At 47.2% G+C, this 19,420-nt stretch overlaps 5 protein-coding genes across 11 annotated transcripts; 3 read left to right on the top strand and 2 right to left on the bottom strand.

Moving 5' to 3' along the window:
- Positions 1 to 212: 212 nt before the first annotated feature.
- On the bottom strand, positions 213 to 3,885 carry rrp9 (ribosomal RNA processing 9, U3 small nucleolar RNA binding protein). 2 transcript variants are annotated; one of them, XM_029150167.3, is made up of 15 exons: positions 3,551 to 3,885; positions 3,328 to 3,416; positions 3,121 to 3,233; positions 2,968 to 3,035; positions 2,690 to 2,731; positions 2,477 to 2,603; positions 2,244 to 2,368; positions 2,047 to 2,139; positions 1,857 to 1,957; positions 1,634 to 1,768; positions 1,348 to 1,410; positions 1,085 to 1,242; positions 831 to 910; positions 651 to 724; positions 213 to 359 (listed from the first exon to the last, which is right to left on the bottom strand). In XM_029150167.3, exons 1-15 carry the CDS (start codon positions 3,632 to 3,634, stop codon positions 260 to 262), a joined length of 1,452 nt encoding a protein of 483 aa, XP_029006000.1. In that variant the 5' UTR covers positions 3,635 to 3,885; the 3' UTR covers positions 213 to 259. The 2 variants fall into 2 exon arrangements, with proteins under 2 accessions (XP_029006000.1, XP_029006001.1); XM_029150168.3 differs by having other exon boundaries at positions 1,097 to 1,242.
- Positions 3,886 to 4,068: 183 nt separating this feature from the next.
- LOC114855215 (uncharacterized) lies at positions 4,069 to 7,046 on the top strand. Of its 2 annotated transcripts, XM_029150170.2 has the most exons (6): positions 4,069 to 4,215; positions 4,505 to 4,672; positions 4,764 to 4,920; positions 5,677 to 5,852; positions 6,057 to 6,285; positions 6,384 to 7,046. In XM_029150170.2, the coding sequence occupies exons 2-6, from the start codon at positions 4,517 to 4,519 to the stop codon at positions 6,584 to 6,586; spliced, it is 921 nt and encodes a 306-aa protein (XP_029006003.1). In that variant the 5' UTR covers positions 4,069 to 4,215; positions 4,505 to 4,516; the 3' UTR covers positions 6,587 to 7,046. The 2 variants fall into 2 exon arrangements, with proteins under 2 accessions (XP_029006003.1, XP_029006004.1); XM_029150171.3 differs by lacking the exon at positions 4,069 to 4,215 and having other exon boundaries at positions 4,302 to 4,672.
- A 154-nt stretch (positions 7,047 to 7,200) lies between these two features.
- Positions 7,201 to 10,418, top strand: si:ch211-213o11.11 (probable G-protein coupled receptor). The gene is made up of 2 exons (XM_029150169.3): positions 7,201 to 7,569; positions 8,774 to 10,418. Exon 2 carries the CDS (start codon positions 8,844 to 8,846, stop codon positions 10,092 to 10,094), a length of 1,251 nt encoding a protein of 416 aa, XP_029006002.1. The 5' UTR covers positions 7,201 to 7,569; positions 8,774 to 8,843; the 3' UTR covers positions 10,095 to 10,418.
- Positions 10,419 to 12,236: 1,818 nt separating this feature from the next.
- Positions 12,237 to 14,937, top strand: cav4a (caveolin 4a). 5 transcript variants are annotated; one of them, XR_008694754.1, is made up of 5 exons: positions 12,237 to 12,908; positions 13,067 to 13,410; positions 13,508 to 13,695; positions 13,784 to 13,986; positions 14,797 to 14,937. XR_008694754.1 is itself a non-coding variant. In XM_029152262.3 (5 exons), the coding sequence occupies exons 2-5, from the start codon at positions 12,833 to 12,835 to the stop codon at positions 13,932 to 13,934; spliced, it is 759 nt and encodes a 252-aa protein (XP_029008095.1). In that variant the 5' UTR covers positions 12,239 to 12,523; positions 12,728 to 12,832; the 3' UTR covers positions 13,935 to 14,139. The 5 variants fall into 5 exon arrangements, 3 of the variants coding, with proteins under 3 accessions (XP_029008095.1, XP_029008097.1, XP_029008092.1); XR_008694753.1 differs by having other exon boundaries at positions 12,238 to 12,908; positions 13,784 to 13,995; positions 14,797 to 14,934; XM_029152262.3 differs by lacking the exon at positions 14,797 to 14,937 and having other exon boundaries at positions 12,239 to 12,523; positions 12,728 to 12,908; positions 13,784 to 14,139.
- LOC114856370 (isotocin receptor-like) lies at positions 14,905 to 17,733 on the bottom strand. The gene is made up of 2 exons (XM_029152257.3): positions 16,572 to 17,733; positions 14,905 to 15,107 (listed from the first exon to the last, which is right to left on the bottom strand). The coding sequence occupies exons 1-2, from the start codon at positions 17,494 to 17,496 to the stop codon at positions 14,905 to 14,907; spliced, it is 1,128 nt and encodes a 375-aa protein (XP_029008090.1). The 5' UTR covers positions 17,497 to 17,733.
- Between the last annotated feature and the right edge of the window lie 1,687 nt (positions 17,734 to 19,420).

Genomic DNA, 19,420 nt, shown 5'->3' with positions numbered 1-19,420 from the left:
AGCTTCTAGTAACGCTGACCATCAGGCAAACCAGAACGACGAAGAGAGGAATTTTCGTCTGACCCCCACAATACAGCATCTTCTCACTTCTGGTCCAGTGCAGACACAGCCCACAATTCTGTGCTCTGGTTTGCTCCACTGAAGCAGAAGCTGTTAGAGAACTTTACACTTTTATGTGACTTTTATACAAGGGAAACAATTCATTGTACATATGGGTTTTAAATCTTTAATTTGCATAAAAAAGGTGCTAAACAGTCAGCTAGTCATCAGTCTCATCAGCCTCCTGATCCCGTTTCCTTTTGAGGGGAATAACATAGATTCCATTCTTGGCCTCTTTCAGTCTCCACCATCGGCCCAGCCTGAAGGAGGACACAATCAGAGGTGATCCTTTAGAACAGCCAGCTGACAACTAATTATTCTTGTATTCAGCCAAATGATAACACAAACCCATGACATGATAGTCATATATTTTATAATTCTACACTCCAGTTATCATTACACCTTTTCAAAGTAAAGTCACCTCTGACTACTCAAAACAACATAGAGCAACACTGACATCTAGTGGACATCGCCTTCACTGAGCATGAACTTGAGCTGACACTGATTATGTTGCTCTTGCTCCAGTTTCTATGGAAACGTGACTAAGTTACCTGTGCTCCTGTCCGACTCCTGCAACCAAGAACTGACCAGAGCTTGAAAATTTCAGGCTGTTGACGAAACCAGACTGGGAGGGAAAGGTCGAGAGAGACAAATCAATTAATTTAACGCAATATCAGAATATAACTGACTGAGAATCCTCATCTTAATAAAAACAGCATGCGAAGGCTTACCACTGGTACACTGAAGAGAGGCTCCAGTGAACGATAATTATGGCCACACTTCCACAGCTGAATGTTTGAATTGTGAGAGCCTACAAGGGGGAGTTGTCGTAGTTAGGTTACAGTACATCACTACAGACAGCAGAGCATCTTAAATACATCTTAGGTACACAAAACGTTAGAAGTGAAAACATTAATATGTACAGCACAGACAGCAAATTAAAGGGTATGTGTGTTGTTAAAAAGCTGGTAAGGGCCACTCTTACAGCTAGAGGTACCTGAAGCAACAAGATCAGAGTTGTGTACAGCTGCTACTGAAGAGATCCAGTGAGGCTGCTCCAGCTCTGTATCACTATAGCAACCGTGAGCCTTCTTCACGGTAGTGAGGGGTTTCTTCTTGTTGACACTCCAAAGACATACAGAGCTGAAGCCATTCAGAAATTTGAGTGAGGACACAAAAAATAAACATGAATCAATCTGTAAAAATATTTAAAAAAAAATGGCAGTATCTGTGTAACAAGTGTCTTACCCATCATCAGCTCCTGTTATCATGTGCTCCTCATTTATAAGCTGGATACAATCTATGGATCCCCTGCACAAAAGCAATAATCATGTCAGTCTGTGTGAAAGCATCAGGCTCCCATTATATTAAAAGCATATCTAGAATTCTTCCCATATTCAATAAAAATTTCACTCCAGAAAAATCAAACCAAAGCTAATAGTTAATAATTTACTCAAATTTCATTTGCACTTGAATGTTGCCAACACATCTAAACTGGTCCTTTAATAAGCAAGGCATCAGTAAGAAGACTCACGCATGGCCATGGAAGACCAGCTGAGACTCCTCTATGATCTTCCACACTCTCACGGTTCCGTCACGTCCTCCTGCAGTCACACAGCGCTCTCGGCTCAGACTGTCCAGTCCTGTGATGGAATCTTGATGCCCAAAGCTAGAAATTCAGAGAAGCGTTTACACATTCAGGACAATAACTGAGGAAATTTGACAGTGAAATAAATATGCTCTTTTTAGTTACGCACAGAGTTTCCACATATGCATTCTCAGCCACGTTCCAAACCTTGACTGAGCGATCTTGAGAGGCACTGTACAGATCGTGAGTTCCCTTCCTGAATGAAAGACCCTGATGAGGTAAAAAACATTTTAGATGATTCACAGGACATTCTTAGGTCTATGCTAAATCTTAAAAACAACCGGAGGAGGAGAGCATACCGACACTGGGCCTTTGTGTCCTGGAAACTTGTACAGATGTTTGCATGTCTCAGCCTCCCAAATCATGATCAGTTTGTTCATGTCTCCAGTGGCCTAAAAGGACACAGAACTATGATTACCTGTGTTACAATGCAATGAGGCACTTAAAAAGAAAAAGACTAAAACCAGACACTTTGCAAACTGTAACACCGACTCACTAAGTATTTTCCATCTGATGATATGGCCATACACAGGATATGAGCCGTATGTCCTACATGCCGATCTTCGGTACCTTTTCTTCCACCAGGAATCGTATGCAATTTCTTGCCACTCTTAACATCCCCTGAAGATAGAAGAAATGAAAAATACCAAATGAACTGATGCTGCTAATTTAATGACAAAATCATACATTTCATTCATACGTCTTTATGGTATTTCATAGCAAGCCTACACTTAATAATGGAGCAGTCTTTGGCAGCAGAGATGATGCACTTCTCATCAGGGGTGATGACCAGACAGGTAATTGGAAGTTTGTGTCCTCTAAACATCCTGATCTCTGACGCATCAGGTACAATAACCTAGATGAAAGCAAAAAATCATTTAACACTACATTTGTTTATAGGTTTGTAAAAGTAGGTGATGTGGTTCAAATTCTGATGCTTACATCTTTGGCAATAAATCGCTGTAGTTTTCCTTTCTGTTCAAGCTGAGAAGAATCACGTACAAAGAAAGAGCATTAAAACAGGAGTGTGTAAAGATTCCAATTTGGCAGACCAACATCCACATCCATTCATATTGTACAACTACATGAGGGATCATAAAAACAAGTTTGTTTGAGTATTCAGTTGGTAGAATGATGAAAAAGATGATCACAGGGTCCAATGTGTCTAATGGTCAGTTACACCAGGGAGTCCTCAAAGAAAGGGCTTTATCGATTCTTACCACATCATCTTGAAGTCTTCCAGCTATCAGATCAGTCGCAAATGAATCTTCTTCTGCTTTGTTTTCCTCTAATGAGAATAGGCTGCAATTAATCTCACACAGGAAGTGACTGATATTATGTATCTCAAAGTTACGTGGGTGTCAATGGCTTACCTTCTTCTTTGAGCTGTTCAAGGTAAAGTTTGGCTAATCTCAGTTTCTTCTCCTGTGGCGTTTCGTCATATTCAGGTTCTTCCTTAGTTTGTTTTCTTTTGGGCACTACAGGACTGAGCGAAAAAGAACATCTACCAATGTTAATTTCATAACCCAAGAAACGTGTCAGTCTCACATAACCTGACTCAACTATGTCAGAAGATTCACCTCTCTGGCTCCGAGTCGCTGGAAATCTCTTCATTATATCTAGAGCCGTGTTTCTTCTTTTGAACTTTGCCTTTAGCACCCGAATCACCCTGGAACAAGAGAAGAACGCACATCGGGTAATGCCATATAGTGTGGTTACATTTGTCAAGGAACGCGTTATAGAAATTGAAGACACGAGTCAACTTGCACGTTAGCTTGCCTGCTAACAGTCCACCTCACTTACTTTTTGTGTTGGTGCCGCAGCATTTCTCCCCCTTTTGCCTAATTTTGTTTTTTCTTTTGTCTTTTTGAAGAACGACGAAGACATCGTCACCCGAAACTAGTACCGTTTTAAAAACGATTATTGTATATATAGTTAACTCCACAAGTCTCTCTATAAGCAAATCAACACTTAACCCACATGGGTACAGGCCAACCAAACTAGAATATGACGTCAAAATATAAGTCGGGTACTGATTTGCTGATATGAAACGTTTTGCCTCTATGTCCCGCCTTCCGGAAAAATAGTGACTCCCTATTGGCCAAATTATGATTTTCAGTGAGCAGGAAACTGTACTGGAGAAAAATACTTCCCTCGGGGAATAAGTTTTCACACCTTTGTTCCGCACGTAATTGTAAAAATCTAAATTTCACAACACAGTTATCCTACATACACGTGTACCATACGTGATAAAAGATAAATTTAGAAGCAGTATTTCACATGTATTTCACAGGAAACGCCTTGCACTACTGTTCTAGATTAACCGCATTTGAATCAGGATCTATGTACTGTACTACTGCAGTAGTACTACTACTTCCTCTACTACGCAGTATTTCCATTTACTGCGCTGTCTTTGTCCTCTCAGAGTGTGATTACAGTTTCTCCCTGAAGTCGACCTGATCAGCCAGGTGAGCGTCTCCGAACCGTCTGAAACCACATATGACACGTATCCGCGTGCTGGGAGTCAGTTAGTGTCACCCCCGGTTGCAGCTGGAGACAAACTGGAGGCTAGAAGGAGGGGTTGAGGAGGAGGAAGGGGTGGAGGATGCAATTGGAACTAACTTTTTGTTTAGTAACACAAAGCAATAAACCACGTTAGGCGACTAGAAAAAGTTTGATGCAAAGTTTCCGCCGGATCCGGCGCAGACAAGCGATGCTTGAGGCAGCAAATGACCGAATCCCTACTCTCTGCATCAGATCTGTAGCCCCATGCCACCAAAGAGAGAAACAGGGGAGGTTCCAGCACAGCCGCCGCTCAAGATGATAAAGATCAACACAGATGCGCAGGAGTTTGGCTGCGATTCAGGCGAGGATAAGTACAGGCTGACGGAGGAGTCCGGCTTCTCACCGTTCCCCACCAACGAGGTGAGAGAATCCACCGATCGCTGGTACATATGGAACAGCTGCTTTGCACTATGCGCACGGTCTGTGTCTTTGCCTTGTTCTCATTTGGCAGCACGAAACTATTGAATTTGACGAAGAACACGTTTCGAGCCCAGGCATCAGAACAGACACCATCAGCCTCCTCATGAAAATAGAGCAGCTGCAGGCACAGCTCAAATATGAACGCAGATGTAGGATCTTGGCAGAGAAAGAGCTGAGAGAGCTGAAAGGTGGGTGGAAAAGCAAAGCATGACTAATTCCTCAATTGATATGCCAAAAATATCTAAAAAAAGGAGCACACAGTTAAGGGCTCTGGATGACTCATTCTGGTCATCACTCAGGACAGAGGCTTTCACAAAGGTCATGCCCTCTGTCATGTGTTTGTAAGGTTTCAGGGAGTTAATGACACAGGGGAGCTGACATTGTGGGATGTTTACGTTAAATGTTTAATATATTAAATCTAAAAAAGTAATAACAACTAAAATCAATATGTTTTAGACACAGTTAGTATCTTAACCATTTCCCAGAAGGTTATTGTTTTTTTAGGAGTGTACATACTTTTACTTTTTTTCATATTACTTTTGCTTGTTCACTAGACAGACAGACAGACAGACAGACAGACAGACAGACAGACAGACAGATAGATAGATAAACTTCATTGATCCCACAACTTTGTGCAGCAAAGCTGTGCAGGATTGCAAAAAAGGAGCATAAAAATAGTTGTAATAATAGTAATAATAAACAACAACAACATTATGTACATAATTTGGAAGATATAAAGACCACATAGGATTTTTTTAGGATACATTTCTCTATTAACTATAGAAATAGAAATAGAAAACAACTGATTTTCCAGATACAAGTTTCTCAGTCTGGTTGCACATTTAAGACAAGCTATAAATACAGCGGTTAATGGATTTGATTATTCAAAGAAACAAGCCATTCTGGTGTCAACATTTTGTAAACGTATGTGCAATGCTCCGCAGAGATGAACACGCTCATGATGCAGATGAGACACACGGCTCACGAACTCCGGGTCACTCTGGATCACGTTCTCCAAGGAGGCGAGGGAACAGTCGCGCCACAGAACTCTCATGATGAAACCATCGCCTTCCTGGCTGAGCCTGAGACAGAGATGAGAATGGCTCATAATATCCCAGAGGTTCGTGTACCTCAGGTCTTCTGGGAACAGCACGATTAGTTAGATTGCACGAGTGACTTTATGTTTTTATGCTGGGAAAGTGTATTTTGATATCAGTGCTTCTCTTTGTAATAGCTGACTTTCTCATGGTCATGGTCAGATTTAGCGATTAATACGTATATATTTTACTGTACTAAAACTAACATTTTTCCTTGTTGCCCCCAGGACGACCACAACTTCCTGTATCTTTCCGAGAATCTCAGAGTACCAAGAAATCTTTACGCACGCATCGCAGAGATAGCGGATTACAAGAAATACACGTCGGCTCTGCTCATGATCCTTTTCGACAGAGAAACATTAGCGACGCACTCTCTGCAAGGCCGGAGGAACACCTTCACAGGAGAGGACTCCCACAAACCCCAGCTGCCTCCTGAGATCCTGAGAAGCATAATTGGTAAGGAGCCTTTTTCCATCCTCAGTGTATAAGTGCACGGTACCACTTTATTTATTAACTTAAGGAAGCTTAAACATCTGTTATGTGTCTTCTATCAGATCACGTGTCAGGGAAGTTCGAAGTGGATAGCAGCCAGATAAAAACCGCAATCCGGACAAAGCTGAATAACGAGGACAAACTCTTAAAGAAGAGGCTGGGTTTGGGTAAAGCTGAGAACAAAGCTATTCTAGACCAAGGTTTTGGCCAAGATGCTTCACTTCTGCCTGAAAATGGAGCGATGGGAAGCGACTCGCAGTTGTAGCCTTTCCAGTCTTTGTCTGTTGGTCACTAGATCTTCATGTCTAAAAGAAATGTGACTGGTTGCCTTCGTCAAGCTGTTTTTTACACACAGTGTTTGTCTGTCATGCTGTACGTTTGTTATAAGTGTAAAGTTAACCTGGTGACCCAGCCAAGCCCCCGGGAAAGCGCTTTACTGCACAATGTCAAGTGTAATCATCAGTGGTTCAAACCCAAGTGTTCTTATTTAATTTGAGGTAGTGACTGTGACTGTGTCTAAGTAACACGTTAACAACATTGATGATGTCATGTTGTCCTGCATTTCAATCAGCTGTCTGTGTAAAAGTATGACGTTTCAACATGTTTAGGCTAAGAGGGGACCCGTTCGGACCCGAAGTTGTATGTAACGAGAAATCCTCCTGCCCCCAAAGCATCTGTTCTCTTCTCTTTCTTGTGATTCACAGACAATAAACGTTCGGAATCTACGTCCTTGAGTTTCCTGCGGGCTGTGTTTCTCACCAGTAGGTGGCAGCATGGAGTTAGGTCTCGTACAGCTCAAGAGGGCAGCCTAAGTTCAAATGTTTCTATCATTAGACAATGTAAAACATACAGCGGTCTCCATTTACAGTAGAAAAGGAAGCACGGGAAATGAGGATGCTCAAGATGGACACGTGAGCGATGCAGATGGTTCACACTGACTGATGGGGGACTTGTTGGTGTCGGTGAGAGGCAGTTTAACAGTGATGCCACAGTCGCCGGGTGTTGGCTCCTCCCCCTCCTCCCCCCGGCCAGTGCTGCCGTCCCCGTGGATGCACAGCACAGCATCTCTGCCTCTGCCGGCATCAGGTCGCCACGGGATCATCCCCCGTCCGTCCGCTTCTCTGGGAACTTTACGGACCACTTCCGAGATCACGAAACGCAGTCTAGTCTCAAACTGGACCTCTCTGACACCTGACATCAGCATGCTTTCACCGCAGCCTTTCAGTGTGTCAGGTCTGGAGTTGTCTGGTAAGTTTCTTTACTGCTCAGACAGTGAGGGGAACAGGCCTCGTTTTTATGTATTCGCTTTTGTGTTTGACAGTGAAGGAATATAAAATCCCAGATAAACAAACGGGCATGTTCAATAAGTCTACAGGCTAATTAGAGATTTCCTTTGATCACCAGTGATACAGTAAATGAAGCTTTTTTTAATACAGTGAAAGTAAACAATACTAAATCATCAGCAGGTTTACTGACTATGACAAAGCTTATATTTCAATAGAAATTTGAAATAAGTATGAGAGATTTAAAGTTAAGGTGAAATGTAAAATAAGTATTAGAAATTTAAAGACAAGGTGAATGTGATTATTATTTTAAGTAAATATTAGACCAAATCCTCTTTTCACCGCGGGCGGAATTTGTAATTGCAACAGGAGGTTTAGTGGCTGCTACTGATGCTGATCTTCAGGAGTCAAACGTGCACTTTAAGGACGAAGCGTGTGCAAGTGGAACACGGGGAAAACCAGGACAGCCTTACATAAGCAGCATGAGCGTGTCCATGTACGTGTCCCTGCCGGGGATCAACGCACGGCCAACGTGGCACCACCAGAGAAGATTACAGCACCACTGGAGGAGAGCGGCGCGTGGATTTAGGACGTCGGCCACTTTCACATGTCTCCAACCTCATTATGCTCATCAGAAAAACACACGCTCCGGGTGGAGGGTCTGCTTTAAAAGTACACACCAGGGAGGAAGTTACACTGTGATTGGCTCAAACGTCCAGTTAAGGCACCAGGTGGTCCCAGCGGGGGGCCGTTTTCACCAGGTATCACAGCGATCGTGGGTCGGGCCGGGCCCGGGTACGAGGTCTCCTCCTCGGGGCCGCAGTGCAGCGTGACGCCGAACTCATGCTAATGAGTGCAGCCTCATCCCTGCAGCTGGGCCACAACAAGAACGCTCATTATTATTCACTTCAAAATGGATGAGGACGGAGAGGAGACGGACAGGGCGCCTGCATGAATTATGTCCATTGATCATGCCCCCCCCCCCCCCCCTCCCCCAACCTCACCAACGCTGACCACTTTAGATGGTGATGATGAGCAGTTTGTACCTGTCACGATCAGTGCCCGCTTTAAAGGCGGCGACGACTGCTCTGACTAAAACTGTACCAAGCGAACATAAAGACTGCTATTCAAAGCTTTAACATTCTATAACATCCTGTGTTTCTTGACAGGAGCGAAGGTTCCTTCACGTGACCTCAGTCCAGCACCATGGGGCGGACGCTGAATCTTTTATTATGAACCATGGGAGAGAACGGCTCATTTCTGACCCCGGGCTCCAATGACAGCGCCGGCCTGCGGCCCGAGCCCTCCGCTCCTCAGCGCCTCGGCGCGCTCCCCGGCGCCCACGCCGGCTTCCAGGACCTGGCCCGGACCGTCCTCATGGTGGCCGTGGACGCGCTGGCCCTGCTGGCCAACACCGCCGTTCTGATCGCCGTCGTCAAAGCCCCGCACCTCCGCAAGTTCGCCTTCGTGGGGCACCTGTGCGCCGTGGACCTGCTGTGCGCCGTGCTCCTCATGCCGCTCGGCATCGTGTCCGGCTCGCCGTACTTCGCCGGCGTGGAGCTCACCGTGGCGCAGTGTCGGCTCTACGTCTTCCTCAACGCCGCCCTCGTGGCCGCCTCCATCTTCACCATCACCGCCATCAGCGTGGAGCGCTACTACTACATCGTGCACCCCATGCGCTACGAGGTCCGGATGACGCTGCGGCTGACGGCGGCCGTGGTGGCGGCGGTGTGGGCGGCGGCCGCCGGCCTGGGGCTGTCCGCGGCGCTCGGGTGGCCGGCCTCGCGCGGCGGCTCCGTCAGCGCCGCGCGCTGCTCGCGCCACTGGAGCCACAGCGAGCACCGGCGCGCGCTCTCCGTGCTCTTCAGCGTCGCGTGCTTCTGCGTGCCCTCCGCCGTGATCTTCGCCGTCTACTGCAGCGTGTACAAGGTGGCCCGCGTGGCCGCGCGCCACCACGGGCCCCTGCCGTCGTGGACGAGCGCTCGGCGCAAGCCCCGCTCCGACTCCGTCAGCAGCCGCGCCACCATCATCACCACCCGCAGCGCCCCGCGCGGGACGGCGCGCGAGCGGCCGTTCGGCGGAGCCAAGGCCGCCCTCACCCTGGTGCTGATCGTGGGCCAGTTCCTGATCTGCTGGTTGCCCTACTTTGCCTTTCACCTCCATTTGACGCTGAACGCGTCGCCCAACGCCGCGCGCGACCTGAGGGAGGCCGTCACGTGGCTCGCGTACTCCTCCTTCGCCGTCAACCCGTTCTTCTACGGGCTCCTGAACCGGCAGATCCGAGAGGAGCTGTGGAAGCTGAGGCGCTGCTACTCGGCCCGGCCCGTGGAGCTGCCCGTCTCCAGCCACGAGGGCTCGGGCCACGAGAACTTCCTGCAGTTCCTCCACAGGACCAGCTGCACCACAGAGACCAGTCCTGGAACCACCCTGGGTCACGCTGAGCAGACTGGCTTCAGAATACCAGGACAGATCCCGGAAGAGCTCAGTTAGAGATTTAAGACAGTCATAGGAGCGTGAGGCGAAGCTGTGAAGCAGCATTTCATATATTTCTATATATATTTTTTGAGAAAATCTATATCAGCATATGAAGCTAACAAACCATTTTTGTCACGTGACTACTTATCTCAAAAATAAAAAAAAATAACAAGCTATTTATTCAAGGCAAATAAATAAAAATGATTAGATCTTCAATCAGTGGATCTATGTTATGATTAGGTAGTAAACGGAGCTATTACATTATAAGTAAGCAATATGTCATGTCATACTTGAAGTTATTAAATTGACTATCTGAATAAAAATAGATTTTATGATGAATGGTCGTATAAATGACTGGAGGTGAGCAACGGTGTGTTCTTACAATCAGCTGAATAATCTACATCAACTGCAAATACTGAAGCAATACAAACATATGAATAATGACTAAACATTACACAAGTCAGTGCTGTAATTTTTCCGTTGAATTAAATAGACATCACTTTCCTTAAACACATTTATGCAAATCATGAGTCAGCAATATCTGGTGAGAAGTCAGCAGATTTAATGTTGTAGAGGAAGGTGACCAGAGAAGTGGTAACCGTGAGCCTGGGTGTGTGTCTGTCTGCACGCGCTGAGCGTCTGTGTCCGTGTTGGCCGTTTGTAAAACCCTGAGATGAGCCCAGTTAACACATGATTATATAAGGAGAAAAGGCCATTTCATAACAGCTGAGGCAGTCGTCTCTAATACCCTCTTAACACGTGTACACCGGCAGATTAATCCCAAATAACTCACATTTCTATACATTTACTGACCTACTTGTCAAATAAGGCATAAAATTATTTGTGGGCTGAGATGAATCAGTGAACACAGGCTGATGATGTTTCTGTTTCTATGGGGATTAGACATGTAACAGGTGACTAATGAGTGGAACACGCTAAGCTAAATTCATATTTATATGTTTGCTAGATGGAGAAATGCTAGTACATTTATAAACATCCAGGCTAATTTAAAACCGGGAATATTTCCATTCAATGGACCAACAGCCATAAACACACATCTCACACCATTAGAGGCTCCATCGAGACAGTGCTGACTTAGGTACCGAGCCTCAGACCTGTTGTAAATGTATTCCATGTGCTAAGATGATTAAAAAGGAAAAAGCAAGGTTGAATCCGCTTCAAAGCGCTGACGGCCCGTTTCATCATCCTGCTCCCAGAGTGTGTCATTCAACAGCTAAGTTGCTAATTAAAGTGAAGGGCCCGCTATCGCAGTGGCGGCTTTATTACACACAGACAATCCCGCTGACTATCCATCTCCTTCACTAGGCACATTCATCACAGATCAAACACCGGCCGCCGGCACAATGAGGATTAATGGGCCGAGCTCAGCGGAGTGTGGCCGGCGCTCGGAACCGCGAACGCACCGGGTCTGGGTCCGTCTGAGCGCCGGTGCTGCAGCACAGACAGATGTAAGGAGAAGCAGCTCTGACAGAAGCTCTGATTGATGACTCGTATTACTGTTCAGCCTCAAACAGAGAAGTACAAAATATGACTCAGGCTCCATCCATCCAGCAGAACCGGGCTGACTTCGGACACTCTGGTGATGGGCTTGTCAGCTAGACGCAGCCAACCATCAGCCTGACCTGTTGTAGAACAGCTGGACTGACAGGTGCTGAGCAGGAAGCCTGTCTGACATCCCTGACGCCCCACATAAGCTGCTGCTGGAGGCAGCGGAGGTCAGACGTTTGCTCCACTCACTGGTTTATCAACGGCCCGCGTCAGCTGCGTGGGCGGACGGTCCCCCTGCTGGGCCTTTGGAACAAAACCATGTCTTCATACAGGAAAACAGAGTCAAAGGCCAGATGTTTGAAGTGTGTAAGTGTAAAAATCATATTTCAGGGTTTTGGTTAGAATCAGAATCAAACAATATTTGGAATGCCTTTTTTTTCCTAACTAATGACAGGGATGCCCCCCCCCCCCCCCCCCCCCCCACACACACACACACCCAGAATGTCCTGTAAAGTCCAGTGACGTAGTCTTTGGGATCATAAGCCCGTGTTCTTCCTGCCGACCCGGGCGTCCGTTCACACAAACAAAGCCCATCTGCCGGAGTGAGCGGTCCATTAGCATTCCTCCGTTTCCTGCACCGACGGGGTAGCACACGCTCATCATCACACCGCCTCCTCTCCGGGTCCTCCCCCTGCAGCCATCATTGATCGTTTCCATGGAAACTGCCCAGTATGCTACGCGTATGTGTGGTAGCGGTAGCTTACGTAGCTTCCTCTGGCTGCGTTATCACACGCTGGGTCATTATCAGGTGAGGACGGAGGGACCGGGTGACGAACGCGTGGAGAGGAGCCCATCGATGCTCTGATGGCGTCCGACACCCTGAGCTTGTATCTGACCTAGTGAGAGCGAGAGGAAGACGGCTAATGGGTCCAAAGGTGGAGCGGAGTGAAAGCGCGTTTAAAGCCAAACAGAGCAGATACGAGGCCGCTCTGCACACAGCGCGTCGCTAACGGACGCCGTGATAACAGCCTCTGTATCCGCGATGCTGTTGGTGACGCGTGAATCTGTTGTTTGAGCACATTTAGCTTTTACCCGGTTCCCAGTTTATTGTTTTACTGTTTTTAACCAACTGGATTCAGGGGGAAGGTCCAAATACTAGTGAGGAAGTGAGCTGAAGGCTGGAGGCCAGACAGCGGCAGAACTGACCTGCAGCTCAAGCTGTCTCCTAACAGTGGAGTGAGCGGATGCGATGGCTGTGTGACACACAACTGTGGCTGCGAACACAGACTCAGTGTATGATGAGCCGTCTGCATTCTTACGGTATTTTTGCTGCCCCCACCCAACACACACACACACACACACACACACACACACACACACACACACACACACACACACACACACACACACACACACACACACACACACACACAGGAATATGATCCGGACTAAAAGGACCATCTGCACATACCATCCAGCGCTCCGTCACGTTCCAGATATAACCTCAGGCTGCAGTGAGGCCTCGGTCCGAGCCGCGAGCTCCGCTGTGAGACGTCCACTCTGCTCTGCCTGGAGTTTGACTCCTTCGTATGTTCGGGTGGACACAATGATGAAAGGAGAAGATTCAGATGAAGTAGAAATCGACTTGAGAGACTCCAGTGACTCGGAGGAATTTGATGGGGAGGAACCTGAGACGCTGTGGAGGGCGCCTCCTGCTCTGGAGGAGGAGGACAACATTCACACGACTTCGCTGGTGGAAATCAGCGACACCAAACCTCTGATTAACGCCAGAGACCCTCGGGGGATCAACGACTGCCTCAAGGTATTTCACCTTCGCCGCTAACCGTTCCTTCCACGCCCTGCTTCAGCCGCGCGGGGGCGTTATTGGACCACACCGAGCGTTCCCTTTCTGCCTCCAGGTGACGTTCGAGGATGTGATCGCGGAGCCGGCGTCCGTGCGCAGCGGGGACCGGGTGTGGATCTGGAGCCACGCGCTGTTCGAGGTGTCGAGGGCGTGGATCTACAGGGCGGTGGCGGCGCTCCTGGCCGTGCCCGTGGCGGCGCTCTCCGGCCTGCTCTTTGCGCTGCTCAGCTGCTTCCACATCTGGTAGGTGCAGATCCTGCGGCGTTGTTGCGCTGCTGAGGCAAACGAAGGCTCCTTCACCACGGGATGCTCTTGTGCGTTGCTGTGGCAGGATGGTCGGCCCCTGTGCGCGCTGCGCCCTCATCGGCACCCGCTGGCTGCAGAGCCTGTGGAGCGTGGTGCTGGGCCTCCTGGTGCGGCCCTTCCTCCAGAGCGCCGGGAGATGCTGCGGCGGCTTCAGCATCCACTTGGCCAAAGAATGAGACCCGTACAGTGAATAGGGAGGACGCCAGGACCGGGTCGTGACATGTTCTTGTAAATAAGGTTGTTGTGAGTGTGTTTATTACAGATGCTGATGCAAAGCAGTGGGATATGCTGTGTAACTTAAATCGTGTGTAAACTCCATTAATGATGAGGATTGGTTTAATGTTCTCTTACATTTGAACTAAAGAACAAAAACTATTTGGAGCTACTGTGTCCTTTGGTTGTTCGTGTCCGAGTCGGTTCCTGTCTTTGTGCAGAGTCAATTTATATATCATTTATCAAACCAAATGTCTACGTTAAAGATACTGTACAACAGATTGTATTTCACTCGGCAAATTCACTGCAACATCAGTCAAACCTCTGAATATTTGATATTTTGAGTGAAAGTCTCTGAAGGCGTTTGTTTAAAAGTCAATGTGGCCACAAGAGGGAACCATCACTCTGGTTTAACAGACAGAGTGGGAAAATGATGAAGTGGAGCATTAATCTAAGCTCCCTTGTATAAAACTTTCTAATTATCATGGAAAACAAAATACTTACACAGTAAATAACAATGCTGTAAATGTTGAACAACCGACGACAGTGTTGTAAGGAATAATTATAATTTTGTGTGAATCTTTAAATACAGTTTGAAATCCTGTTTTACTATATACTTGTCAACAAGCATAAGAACAACTTTAAAAACGAGGAGGTTGAGAAATGAGCCAGTATTAACTTAGGCATATAATCATAAAAATAATATCATTATTATAATAATTCAGAGAGTGTTGGGGGAACCTGAAGACACCAGATGTAGGTTGTGTGTGTAGACGCTGCCTTTCACATCACAGCCACTAATCTGTGCTGCTCTGCTGGGTGCAGGCTATCGTCTGGACACCGCGTTTACGCGATCCGCTCAGGTCCACTTTCATCCCACACGAACACATCAGCGAGTGCCGGGTCCGAACACCCGAGGACCCGGCGGCCTCCTCAGCGCCAGGGTCCCGCTGCGCCGGACGCGTGCGTGAGGCTCCGCTGGCTGCTGCCCGTCTTGGAAGTGGACCTGCGCGCGGGGCCACGGCTGCAGCAGCGCATCCCGTCGCGAAACAGGGGGCCGGCGAAGAGCATGTAGATCCAGGGGTTGCAGCAGCTGTTGAGACTGGCCAGCAGCATGGAGATGATGAAGGCGGCGTCTGCGTGGGCGAGAGATCGGGCCGTGGGAAATAAAGAAGGATAAGACGAGGGGCTTGTTTTTATCGTTTCTATAGTAAATAATAATCTCACTAATAGATTTTGTTCTATAGACTATTAACATAATATTGGATGGGCATGATCTTGGTCCTCAGGCATTGGCAAGTATTGGCATTTATACACAAGTAACAGAAACATCAAATAAGACAAATGACTTAAGAACATGAACAATTTCATTACAACCACTCCATCATATGGGAGAGCACGTTGTCTCCTTCTCTGCTGAACACGAGGAGCTGTTCGCTTCGTGGCGTCCTGACTCCTTTTAGTCCCTTGATTTGTTGCGATAGCTGAGCTGTGAACACAGAGTTATGAGACACGTCCCACACATAAGTCAGGCCCGCTGTCCGGTGGAGCTGTGGAATTACGCTGAGCGTGGAGACGCCACAGCGTCTGCTTTGATCCACATCGCTTTGACGCACAGCGCATGCACGGCTTTCTTGTGCGTCCACAAATGAAAGCAAAGACTAATCTTGGCTCCGTTCGAGTCGCGGCACGAGGCACGTTTCTGCTCTTTAGAGACCGAAGTTTAAAAAGTGGGAATGTGGATGGGTTGATGTTGAAATCAGAGAGACGACTTGATCCCACCATCAAAGATAATTCTGAGGAAGAAGAGTTAAACAAATATTGTATAAGGTCTCCTTCGCCGCTGTTTTCAGCGTCTCGTTGGGATCGAAGCTCAGGGCGAGAGGCTTCGTTTTCACATATTAGCTCGACGTCCTGAGTAACGGGATAAACGACCTCCAGCGGGCCTGATTTTGAACTGTAGTCATTTGAAACACCCTTCACAGATCATATAATGAGATCTGCATTCCAATTTTAGTGCAAATGTAAAGAATGGTTGCAGTTACTAGAAATATAGTAGAAATTCAGCTTGAGTCCATCAGTTAAACTGTTTACAGCATGTGCAGAACTGGTTGTTGGAGAATTAAACAGGAACCTGTTTAGTTTAGCCAGAACTATATTTACATTAAAAGCTGTTATCTAGAAGGAGGTTATGAGGCATATTTCCTATATACTGCCTTGTGGTTAATGGGAGTTATGCAACTCATCACTGGGATCAGAGGGAGAAAGTCTTTGATGTCTTCACACAAGAGAGGAGGACGTGCTCTGAGCTGATAACCCTGTAAATGACACTCATATTTATCTGTGCGCATTCTGGGGAAGTCTGCAGTTAAACACCATTGTGTTGCAGTGGAAGTGCATGCATTCCAGTGTCCTTTCACATCACAGTCTCAAACAATGCTCTGCTGGTTGTCTCACTCAGCAACACTTAACACTTAACAACGTGTTTTTATTACATATGATTCTAATTAGGGAAATGTACGTAATGCAACGATTTGATGGACATGCAGTAATGTGCAGTGTGTTTTTAATGGTAAAGAACCAAATGCGCGCGCCGTCACCTTCTCTTGGTGCATCAGGATCCCACGCAGACCACAGCTGGACAAAGAAGAAGGGAGTCCAGCATGCGATGTACACCAGGACCACCACGAAGGTCATCTTCACTGTGCGCATCTTGGCTTTGGAGATCAGCTTCACGCTGCTCACCCGAGACAGAGGATGCGGCGCCTTGGAGGTCCTCGCAGTGAGCGCGAGGACGTGCCCCCTTCTCGTTTTCAAGTTGAAATTCTGCCAGATTTTAAGGCATATCAGGCCGTAGCAGACGCTCAAAATCGCCACGGGGACGAAGTAAATGGTCACGCTCATCCACGTGACGTACGCCTTGGCGCCCCACGGCTGCACAAAGTCTCCCCAGCAGTCGTACACTCCGCTCCCCACCTCCTTCAGGGAGAAGATGCAGGCTTGAGGAGCGCTGAACACCAAGCTGAGCATCCAGGAGGCGAGCACGCACGTGCGGTCCGTCCTCTTGGCCACCGCGCGCAGGGGTCGGCACACAGCCAGGCACCTGTCCACGGACATCAGCACCAGCAGGTACGTGGACGCGAACATGCCCACGACCTGGAGGTATTTGACCGAGCGGCAAAGCAGGTCCGGCCCGTAGAAGCGGAAGGTGATGTCCCAGATGAGCTGCGGTAGGACCTGAAAGAACGCGACGACCAGATCCGCGATGCTCAGGTGCTTCATGAAATAATGCATCCGCGACTGGGCGCGCTTGGTGGCGTGGACGACCCACAGGACGCAGAGGTTGCCCGTCACGGCGAGCAGCAGCACCAGGAGCAGGACGGCCACCTCCGCCTTGGCCACGTCTTCGTTCCGCTTCAGGGGGTTCGCCGTGCTGTTCCCCGCGTGGCTGTCGTTCACGCGACTCGCGTCGCAGCAGGACGCGTTCCGCAGCCGCTCGCGCTCCTCGCGTAAAAACGCATCCATCGTGCGTAAAAGCTCCGCTTTGCCGCAGCCGGCGCTCACATCACAAACTGTCCCGCAGCAGCAGCGCAGGCCAGTGAAGAGTGAACCGATCTCCCACCAAATCTACGGCTCACTAACTTCTTCTATTGATTCTGGTCGAACGGCGTGCGTTTAAATGAGCATCTGAAGCTGCTGAGGGGCCTCGGAGCAGAGTGTCTGTATTCTAACCGTGCCACTGCCCCCTCCCCTGCTCTTATACTCCTCTGATGGAGACTGTCTGCGTTAATCATGGCCAGACTGCATTTTACCATGCTCTCCCTCTCTCTCTTCTGTCTGTATGTCTGCACATTAAATGCACATTGTGACTTTGTAAAATCAAATGTCCCGGAACAACAGATGTTACTGAAATGACTCTCGGCACAAGGCAATAGGATCAGAAGGAGAACGAATCCACCATAAGGCTGCAGGAGTCACCAAATATGGAAGACGATGCAGCTGAACAGAACTACATGCGACACTGTGATGGTGTCCGTCAGATTTGTGATAAAGCAATGTGTTATAGTGTGGTAAAGGTTAATGTAGTTCCAAAACGTTTGGTGACATAAATCACAACAAGGGTCTTTGTTTGCTTTTACAGGAATTCTGAAACTATCAGACAACTGATGTCAACTTTCACACAGCATCATCAAAAACATCATGCTTTAGAAATAAAAGGTCCACTGTAGTTCAAATGAAACATATTTGTGTCATTTAAGCTGTGGTGTGTGGATGGTCTCCACTTTGTGGAACCACAAATAGACTGTCTGCTTTCACTTTTTTATCATACAACACAAACATGTGAACATCAGATGCACGGGGCCAAATATTTGTTCATCTGGTTTAGTTGGATCCCTGAGCTGAACAGCTACAGGTGCAGCGGCGCCCAGAACAGAACAGCCCTGTGCTGTGACTGGCAGGTCTGTGGCTCCGTGACCAGCACACGGTCTGTGTGAACGCTGCCAAGCAAAACCGCGTCCTGAACACGGTCCATTTTCTCTTTCCTTCCACTGCTTTTGTGTTTCATTGTTGAGCACGCGTTGACGTTTTGTCCGTCTGGTGCACTTTTACAACCCTCATTTCAGGAGGACGCTGGATGCTGCGTAAAATCGTCATATAAAAATTCATGCAGCGATTCACAAACCTCATAAAGACATGTTCTGTTTGCAGCAGACCAGAGACACCGGGAGGCTGCCGTCCACTCACCCTGTTCACATGTTGATGTGATGCCTGGTTCTGCTGAGGTGCTTCTGCTAACAGAGGTTTTCCCCATCAACACTTTAAATCTCTATGTGTTGGAATGTAATATATTCAGAAACAGCCTAATTTATAATCGCTTAGTTATAATAATAAGTAGTTATAATCAGGTCAATAAGTGCTTGTAAATGCTATGGTTTGTAAAACGGCAGACGTCAATATTAGAGCTTAAATCCTCAGACATTTTATTGAAACCCTTCATTCTGAGCACGGACATTTGCACCAAAGTCTGAGATGATAATTGATATAATTAAACACACTGTCTTTTCTGATGTGACGTCTATTAAAGCCTATTAAAACTTTCATATATGCAGCTTTTCAAAGGTGATCTTTTATTTATCGTGGGTTTAATATACTCATCTGCTTCACAAACTCCCTGTTTCACCTTGTTCAGCATATTTTGAAGGGACTTGAATAATTGCTCCTTTTGGTTCTGTGGAATCAATGGGACCGTGTGAGAGTAAATGCAAAAAAACCACACAAGACCCACTGAAACTTAATAATGAAGCTCATTAATTAACAGTTTCTAAACTTAAAACTTGTTCATTACATAACTAAAGTCATAACTTATACCAACATTTTGCGACACAAAGTTATTATAAAATAAAATTATAATTATAAAATTATAATAACTGCCCCAGCAGGGATGAAA

The sequence above is a fragment of the Betta splendens genome, chromosome 5 (assembly GCF_900634795.4).
Source record: "Betta splendens chromosome 5, fBetSpl5.4, whole genome shotgun sequence".
In the NCBI taxonomy this organism is placed as follows: domain Eukaryota; kingdom Metazoa; phylum Chordata; class Actinopteri; order Anabantiformes; family Osphronemidae; genus Betta; species Betta splendens.
Note: the sequence above shows the minus strand (reverse complement) of the source record. Positions and strands in the feature narration are given on the sequence as shown.

What these genes read in the sequence shown, in the direction of transcription:
- cav4a (XM_029152262.3), top strand. Translation starts at nt 12,833, where the DNA reads ATGCGATGGCTGTGTGACACACAACTGTGGCTGCGAACACAGACTCAG. An exon ending in GAGCCGTCTGCATTCTTACG is followed by an intron (nt 12,909 to 13,066) that starts GTATTTTTGCTG and finishes CATACCATCCAG; the next exon opens with CGCTCCGTCACGTTCCAGAT. An exon ending in CTCAGCTGCTTCCACATCTG is followed by an intron (nt 13,696 to 13,783) that starts GTAGGTGCAGAT and finishes TTGCTGTGGCAG; the next exon opens with GATGGTCGGCCCCTGTGCGC.
- rrp9 (XM_029150167.3), bottom strand. Translation starts at nt 3,634, where the DNA reads ATGTCTTCGTCGTTCTTCAAAAAGACAAAAGAAAAAACAAAATTAGGC. An exon ending in AGCGACTCGGAGCCAGAGAG is followed by an intron (nt 3,234 to 3,327) that starts GTGAATCTTCTG and finishes TTTTTCGCTCAG; the next exon opens with TCCTGTAGTGCCCAAAAGAA. An exon ending in AGCGATTTATTGCCAAAGAT is followed by an intron (nt 2,604 to 2,689) that starts GTAAGCATCAGA and finishes GCTTTCATCTAG; the next exon opens with GTTATTGTACCTGATGCGTC.
- LOC114855215 (XM_029150170.2), top strand. Translation starts at nt 4,517, where the DNA reads ATGCCACCAAAGAGAGAAACAGGGGAGGTTCCAGCACAGCCGCCGCTC. An exon ending in CACCGTTCCCCACCAACGAG is followed by an intron (nt 4,673 to 4,763) that starts GTGAGAGAATCC and finishes CTCATTTGGCAG; the next exon opens with CACGAAACTATTGAATTTGA. An exon ending in AGAGCTGAGAGAGCTGAAAG is followed by an intron (nt 4,921 to 5,676) that starts GTGGGTGGAAAA and finishes AATGCTCCGCAG; the next exon opens with AGATGAACACGCTCATGATG.
- si:ch211-213o11.11 (XM_029150169.3), top strand. Translation starts at nt 8,844, where the DNA reads ATGGGAGAGAACGGCTCATTTCTGACCCCGGGCTCCAATGACAGCGCC.
- LOC114856370 (XM_029152257.3), bottom strand. Translation starts at nt 17,496, where the DNA reads ATGGATGCGTTTTTACGCGAGGAGCGCGAGCGGCTGCGGAACGCGTCC. An exon ending in TCCTGATGCACCAAGAGAAG is followed by an intron (nt 15,108 to 16,571) that starts GTGACGGCGCGC and finishes TCGCCCACGCAG; the next exon opens with ACGCCGCCTTCATCATCTCC.